The sequence below is a fragment of the Paroedura picta genome, chromosome 3, assembly GCF_049243985.1.
Source record: "Paroedura picta isolate Pp20150507F chromosome 3, Ppicta_v3.0, whole genome shotgun sequence".
Lineage (NCBI taxonomy): Eukaryota > Metazoa > Chordata > Lepidosauria > Squamata > Gekkonidae > Paroedura > Paroedura picta.
Window position 1 is genome coordinate 9,717,882 of NC_135371.1, and position 8,680 is coordinate 9,726,561.

Here is an 8,680-nt window from a genome sequence, read left to right on the forward strand (position 1 = left end):
GATGGAAGGAGGTTAGGTAAGCCACAGGTAAGGGTAGTGAGGGTGGAGGGTGAATAGAGGGGAGGAGTCTATGTATGTCTGTTTGTGTGTGTGGGAGAGGGGGAGGGACCAAGGAGGAGGTCAGGCAAGTGAGAGGGAGGAATGTGGGGGAAGGAGTTCCTGTATGGGTGTGTCTGAGACAGGGGGAAAGGAGACCAAGGAACCCCTGAGCCTGTAGGTGTTCCGCATATCTTACGAGAGTTGCGCTGTCCCTGATATAATAGTTAATATGGGTAATTCAGAAAGCAAAAATGAAACCAACAAACAAAAGGTATTGGATGTAATCTTATCAACTGTGAGCAGTCAGTATGATTTAAATTTAATATTATAAAGATAAACATTATTATTGTTATAGATGTATTTAATCTATTAATAGAAAATTAAGGCAGGAGACGCCCAAGAAATGTTCATTGGATTGATGTGTATGGAGACAGATGACCAACGTTACAAAGACTGTACTCAAAATCACATCCCCTCTTGATGTTTCGCCATGAGTTGTTCCTTTGTATTCAGATGAGGCCTCAGTAGAATAAGGTAGCATTTGGGAAGGAAGATGCATCCCAGTAAGCCCAAGCTGGAGGCCAAGATGGAGAAGATCTGCACGGCAACCATGTATTTCCCCTTTGTGCTCAGGTAAGCGGGAACAAAGGACACCCACACACTGCAGAACACCAACATGCTGAAGGTGATCAGCTTGGCCTCATTGAAGGCCCCAGGCAGCTTCCTGGCTAGGAAGGCCACCGTGAAGCAGATGGCGGCCAGAAAGCCCATGTAGCCAAGGGCAGCATAGAACATGGCGACGGACCCTTCGTTACATTGCAGTACAATCTCTCCAGGCTGGGAGTGCATGTCAGAGTCTGGGAAGGGGGGAGTGATGCCCAGCCAGAGAGTGCAGATGCCCACTTGAATGCTGGAACAGGAAAAGACAATGAAGTTAGCCAAGCTCTTCCCCAGCCATTTCCTCATCCTGCTCCCCGGCTTGGAGGCCATGAAGGCCACCACCACAGTGACAGTTTTGGCCAACACTGAAGAGACAGCAATGGAGAAGATGATGCTGAAGGCAGTTTGTCGGAGTAAGCAGGTCCCTTTTTGGGGTTCACCAAAAAATAGAAAAGAGAAGAGAAAAGAAAGTAGGAGGGAGATGAGGAGAATGTAGGAGAGGTCCCGATTGTTGGCTTTGACCAATGGAGTATCTAAGTATTTAATGAAGATTCCCAAAACAAAACTTGTGGTTAGAACGCAGAGAAGAGTGAGAATATTTAGGAGGATTCCCAAAGGTTCTTCATAGGAAAGGAATATCATATGCTTGGGAATACAATGATCTCTGTTCTTGTTTGGATGTTGATATTCTGGGCACCTATGGCAGTGAGTTGAATCTGAAAAGAACATATTGGCTTCAATATCACCCCATCTAGTTTACATCTACAATAGTTGCTTTTTTTTACATTCAGTGAGAATGTATTTCAAAGTCTACACTTACTTGCCAGAAGAGCGAAATAAGACAGAAATGAGGGAAAATTCAGGAAGTAACAATGCCCGGTATGGATAAAGTTAGGACACTTTCAGGGTTGGGTTGTGCTCCTTCATTGTGGAATGTCCTGGGTTTCTTGCTGATCTTCACAAACAAAACCAGTCTCCAATAATACTGCAGGTATTGCTCCCATACTCTGGCCAACAGATGCCAAACAAGATAGAGAAAGTGCTGGGAAAGTGATCAAAATCTGACTTGGCAAAAGGCACTTTGCACATGATCCGTACTGCAGTGGGATGACTGGTAAGTCGAACAAAAGGGTATGAGCTGAGACTGTGATGGACTTATTTTTGCCTCTGTCTCCTTCCTACAATTAGAACTGTATATCCATATGACTTACCTTCCTGAGTAGAGATTGTCCCTTCCACACATGGAGAACAATCAAAGCAGCAGAGAGGTTCTCCTTCCTTAATCAACTTAGCAGATCCAGGTAGGCAACTTTCAGTACACCTAGATTGAGGCAGAGTCTAAATAAAAAGAGAAGTACTAAGAACAAAATGTTATTGGGTATGTTTTCTGTCTCTGTAAGCTTCACCTATAGAAACAACTCAACAGGATCTTTACTCCCTATTTAGAACTTATAATGTGAACTAGGCTTCTTTCAGGGCAGCATATTTGATTCTCAGCTGCATGGAATAGACACAACGTGATGAACACGATTCTCCTGCTTTGCTATGTCGGGGCAAAGGGCAAAAAGAAGACTGGATTCCTTGGACTCATCTGCAGTCTCATTTTTACGGGTTCTGTGTCCTTACTACTTTGTCGTTTGGTTGGTTCATTGTGACTACACATATAAGGAATGCAGGAGATACAGCAATGTAATTTTTAATCAACCACTAGGGGGAGCAATGTAGCACCTTTAAGACCAACAAAGATTTATTCAGGGCATAAGCTTCCGAGTGCAAGCACGCTTCGTCAGACTAAGAACTCCTTACATGACCGTGGGAATATATAGCAAAAATTAATTCTATTAGTAAACTGTGTCACACAACCAAATACAGCCAATGATAATTCTTTGCCAAAACAGCCAATCAATCCCTGTGAAATTCAGTTGTTATTCGCACAAACATTGGAGAACTAAAACTGTCTGTGAAAGTGATCAAAGGCTATCACATCACCATATGTTGCTTGCCCCATCTGTTCCCAGTAGAGCATGACAGAAAGGTGGTACCGCTAGACATCATTATGCTGAAGAAAAATTGGTTTTTATAACGTGTTTCTCACTGCCCGAAGGAGTCTCAAAGCGGCTTACAATCATCTCTCCCCACAACAGACACCCTGTGAGGTAGGTGAAGCTGAGAGAGCTTCTGACTGATCAGGTAGAACAACTCCATTAGGAAAAAATGGAAAAAGAACCCCTAAATCAATATGCCACACGGTAGACAAAATGCAAATGCGAAGGACATGAGTATTTAAGGAGTATTATGGGCATTATATGAATCCATGAGGGACAGACAAATCTGTGTATTATTGTTGTTGTTGTTGTTGTTGTATTTATATCCCGCCTCCCCCCGAAGGCTCGAGGCGGCTTACATAACCCCATCCCCTAAAATCCATACGATAACAATAACATTACAATAGTTAGTAACCAATTGGTCACAGTAGCAACAATGATGGCACAATCTACTCGTCTAGTCTCCGCATCCTCAACTACAGGGGGTTGACACTCTGTACCACCAGTTTGTGAGGGGGGGGGGGCTGATCTTCCTTACCGCCTGGCCTCAACCATAAGCCTGGCGGAAGAGCTCCATCTTACAGGCCCTGCGGAATGCTGGTAATTCCCGCAGGGCCCACAGCTATTCCGGGAGCTCATTCCACCAGGTTGGGGCCAGGACCAAGAAGGCACTGGACCTGGTCGAGGCCAGGCGGGCTTCCTTGGGGCCGGGAACGACCAATAGGTTAGCCCCCACAGAGCGTAAAGCCCTGCAGGGGATATAGGGCGAAAGGCAGTCCCTCATATATGCTGGGCCTAGACCACGGATGGCCTTGAAGGTCAAAACCAAAACTTTGAACCTGATCCGGAAGGCAACCGGAAGGCAACCGGTAATCAGTGCAGCTGCCTCAGAACTGGCTAGATATGAGCCCTCCACAGTGTAGATGTGAGGACTCTAGCAGCCCCATTTTGGACGAGTTGCAGTTTCCAGATCAAGCCCAGAGGCAGAACAGTATATGCCTTTAAGTGAGTCCTAAAGAACAGATTTCTGTTTCCTTCCGTAAGGTTTGTATGAAAAGAGTCTCAATTAGGACTTGTACTCTGTGTTACTCTTGCAGTCACATAACTGGAAGTATTGTTGAAGCCACCTCAGTCTCCTATGTGCTGGTTGTGGAGCATCACTGAAAGGTGATACCACTATCCCCCACCTCTTGGGTTATATATAAAATTCATCTGGAACCGGAATATCAGGATTCACAGAACAACGGGAAGAAAACCAGCTGGGTGGAAAACAAATAACTTTTTGGCTTTTTGAAGCTCGCTGTCATACAAATTTTCTCCTAAAGATACCAAGAAAATGGTTTGGGCCAACAGAGAACAGAATGGAAAGATATAAGGAGCTTATTAAGCCCAGATGGTACATGGAATGTATAGGCTGATATAAGGATCCAAGATTCCAGTTCAACTGGGGAGGCAGGTTCAAATGCCCATCCCTAAGTGCTCTAAATAGGTGCTCTAAATGTCCCCATCATGGAAGGGAGTGCTGGCACTGAGCTCAGGAGGTGATCTGCTCACGGTGGCTCAGCTGCTTGACACCTGGGCCAGGTGAGTATCTGGCTGCCACCAACAAAGGCACAGCATGCAGCGATTCTAGTAAAGACAAGCAATGAATTTCTGGATGGGAAACATGCACAGGATTTGAATTCAAAATGAAGTCCGAAATCATGACTTTCTAAATCTAAGACTACATGATTTTCCTGATGACACCCAGAAAGATGGCAGTAAAGAGATGGGGCTCCACGGAAGCTTCCACTAGTCATGTCTCATGCTCAGTACTTCTGACTGTGCCTTTTAGAAAGTACCCCTTTGGGATCTGGATTTGGGGGGCTGTTGCCTGTCAGGGTCCACAGGGTCTTTGCCACGCTTCGGGTCCGCCACGTTGTTCGGTGAGCGAGACCCGGGACTAGAAGGCTTTATCTGCCGGAAACAGCGTCTCAGAACGGAGTCGGTACTCTCTCTCCCGCTCCTGGGTTCAGGGTAGTTCCTTCACTACACCTCCAACTCCGTCTCCTCATTGACGCTTCCTTAAGTAGCCTTTCTAGCCCCTGTCTCCGGGCTTCTCAGGAGGACTTTGCCCTTCTGGGACTCCACGTCTCTCCACCAACGCCCCGCCCTGGGTTTCTCCCTTGCTCTCCCCGCTTGTACTGACTGCCCCCGTGCTACCGTTTCCCCCACCCCTGGCGGACTGATTCCCCACATCACTTTAGGTAAGCTTCTTATCCAAAGAGGGTCTGTCGGGATCTCTTCCTCTGTATCTTCCTTTCTTAGGTTTCCGCTCCTGTCCTCACGCTTCTTCTCCGGGCCCCCCGCGTTGCCCAAACTAGGCGTTCTCGACATTGCCCAAAGCCCTGACTGGGCCCTTAGACCGCTGTTGACAGCCCAACATTTATCTCAACCTCCTTCTCGCTACCATTCTCATTCCTTGTGTCCTTAGCCTGTAAAATAATGTCATGGGAATAGCACTTGAAAAGTGAAAGAGGTTCTATAGGCTATATATATAAAAAAAGAATTTGCCCTCACCTTATTAAACCATTTGGCCCACACAATGATGTCCTGATCAATGGTAAATTTCACCTCTGCAGCAGCCTGTCTCTCTACACTCCCAACTTTGACTTTAATTATAGACTGATTGGGTGTTACCACCCAGTTCACAATATCGAAATCCGCTGCCATGTCCTTGTTCTCATCGAAATAAGATCCTTTCGTGGAATCATTGGAAGGGTGGACGTTTCTCAGGAAAGGATGGAGCTAGAAGAACATACGAAGCAGGAGCATTTAGAAACACCGTAACCCATAATGGCTTTCATAGTCTTATTTGGCATTCCCTTCTCTTTTGCTTATTCATGTGGGCCACTGGATTCCAGAATCAGCAATATCCACTAGCTCATGAGGTAACTGGAGCTTGACCTCACTCACACATATTGTTTAAAGCTTGTCTAGGAATAACCTAAGTAAATTCCAGTGCTAAGAGGTTGAATGCTAAACAAGGAGGACCATTTGACACCAGAAACAGTGGACTACTGACAGATACTAATGCAACATATGGTAGGTAGTCCACGCCTTCCATGGATTTCAAAGGGCTTGGACAGGTGGAAGGAGGAGAAGACTCTTGTTGGGAATTAGTAGGCACAACAGATGAAGGAGACTTCCAGCTTCAGAGGCAAAATTCCTCTGGTTATAAAAAGCTGGGAAGCAATCAACAGATGGGGTGTGCTGCCTATGGGCCCTTCTAGTGGACTTCTTGAGGGCATCTTACAAGGTGCTCTTGGAAAGATGACAGGGGTTTTGATAGAGTATTGGTCTGATGAAGTGTAGCTACTTAAATGTTCCCATGTTTCTAGAGAAAACCAATACCTGCCACGGCTGCGGCTTCTGACGTCCCAGCCTGCTGCCTTTCAACATCCGATCAGAACTGGATGAGGAGGCAGCACAGAAGGCATGAGCCACCAACTGCATGGAGTTGTAAATGGTGTGGCTATCCTGAGACAGGATCATTTCAAGCACATCCTGGGATGGGACCTCCCGTTCCTCTTTCTCTCTGCATCTTTCCCAGAGTTTTATAGACAACCCAGGATTAGAATAGAAACAGTGAAATGCTCCCTCTCCAATGTTACTGAGAGTGGAGATAAAGGAATTAAAATTGTCATAGTTGGTATTCAGTTTTGCCTGGGTCAAAAAGGAAAACGAACCATGGATGTGGTGGGTCTCAAACACTCTCAAAAAGACCCTCAAGTTGACATCATGCAAAACTGCTGTAATCCAAACTTTCCCCACAATGAAGTTTTCTCTCTTTTCAACATTTTTAATCAAAATCCCAACCGCCATCGTAGAGTGCATGTCTCCATGGTAAATGAATACGTTACATTTTCTCTGTGTGTAAATGGAATACATAGGTGAATAAAAGTTCCTGCGACCATAATAAAGTTCTGGGATGCGTAATGTGAAGGCAATGCAAATTCCACTCTTGATGACCACGGGGGTCATAGTTCTCAGGAATCGTTCTCCTTGGGCATTGTCTGGAGCCAGGAGACCAATCCAGGTCCATCGGAAATGCAGGAGCATCTTGACAATCCCCATGAAATATACCTCTTGGTTTGGGGCCATCCGGTACACGAAAGGCAAGTGAGGCTCATCTTTGAGCACGTGATTATCCACACTGTAGCTGATCTAGTCAGGAAAAGGAGAGATCGGTGAATGATTGACTTAGACTCTAAGAGACAACTGATATAGCAGTTAGTGTATAAGCATTCATACTGTTAGCTCTCATAGAATCATAGGGTTGGAATGGTCCTCCAGGGTCACCTAGTCCAACTCTCTGCACTAGACAGGACACGCACAACTACCTGCCTTCCCACAGTGACCTCAATTCTATGCTAAAATGGTCCCCCTGCCACTACCAAAACTCTGTAGAAACCAGCCTGGCCTGGAGGAAATTCTCCCACCATCCCACAATGGCGATCAGCAATTCCCTGGGTATGAAAGGAAGGGGCACAAGAGACAAACACTGGCACATCCCTTCCTGACCACCCACAACATCTGCCTAAGTTCATAAAATCATATGACTATCTCGCCTCTGCTTAAAAACTTCCAAAGAAGGAGAACTCACCACCTCCTGAGGAAGCCTGTTCCACTGAGGAACCGCATTAACTGTCTGGATCTTCTGGTTACATCTTGCCAGACAAATGCACCTCTAGCTATTTCTGCATGGTGAGACTGGAGAAATGTCCCCATCATGTAGGGGAGTGCTGGCACTGAGCTCAGAAGGTGATCTGCTCACTGTGGCTCAGCTGCTTGATACCTGGGCCAAGTGAGTAAATACTGCATTCCTTATGGTTCGGGAGGGGTGTGTGTGATTTACAACCCACCTTCTCAGTCCATGGTATCTAAAGAGCTTAGAAGAATACAACCACACTTAGATTGGCATTGTTAGACTCAGTCCTCTTCCACCCAGGGCCCATACCTGAGGCATTTTGTAGATGCTTAAGATGGTGGAAATCTGCTTGGAGGTTTCAGAGTCGGTCCCTTCAAGAACAGCCAAGAGCTTGTTCTGCCCTCCGCAGCTGTAGTTCGGAACATTCTTCTGACCCCCAGACAGCAGGTCTATCACCGCATCAGAGGTCATTCTTGCATTAACATAGTTCTCGTAGATGTTGTAACCCAGAGTTATATTGGGTAAGAGATTCAAATATTTATAGATTTTTTCGAAGGCAAACATGAAGGGCAGGAGTTCCAAATACTTCATCTGACGCGCCCTAAAAACAATGTGCTTAGTTACATTTCTCCTGGTATTCAGTGAGGCCATGCTAAAATCTGGCTTCTTTTCCACTATGGACCTTGGCAGAAAGTAGGAATCACGGGGCTTTCCCACAGAATTCAGACCATGTTCTTCCTATTCAGTGAATAAAGTACAACAGCTGTTCCTCAGACAGTCGTGTTGGCTTTGAATAAGAAAAGAGGTCTCAGATCAGTCCCTATCCTCGTGAGGAGGAGAGCACAGCCTTTGAAGAATGAAGTCATTATCAGAACTTACCTTTAACAAGTTCATGATCTAACTTGGGGGAAATTGTTTCAAGCCATACTAGTTCTTCTGGCCCATGGAATGTTTAATGGGCAGTGTGGGGTGGTATATATGCCTTGTAAATAAGTCAAATATGAAATATGAGCCTCTTGTGGTGCAGAGTGGGTAAGGCAGCGACATGCTGTCTGAAGCTGTCTGCCCATGAGGCTGGGAGTTCGATCCCAGCAGCCGGCTCAAGGTTGACTCAGCCTTCCATCCTTCCGAGGTCGGTAAAATGAGTACCCAGCTTGCTGGGGGGTAAACGGTAATGACTGGGGAAGGCACTGGCAAACCACCCCGTATTGAGTCTGCCATGAAAACACTGGAGGGCGTCACCCCA

General features: G+C 46.0%; 1 protein-coding gene across 1 annotated transcript; it reads right to left on the reverse strand.

Annotated features, from left to right (window-relative positions):
- Window positions 1-504: 504 nt before the first annotated feature.
- Window positions 505-8,025, reverse strand: LOC143834479 (vomeronasal type-2 receptor 26-like). The gene is made up of 5 exons (XM_077331306.1): window positions 7,744-8,025; window positions 6,138-6,950; window positions 5,304-5,531; window positions 1,911-2,037; window positions 505-1,415 (listed from the first exon to the last, which is right to left on the reverse strand). The coding sequence occupies exons 1-5, from the start codon at window positions 8,023-8,025 to the stop codon at window positions 505-507; spliced, it is 2,361 nt and encodes a 786-aa protein (XP_077187421.1).
- Between the last annotated feature and the right edge of the window lie 655 nt (window positions 8,026-8,680).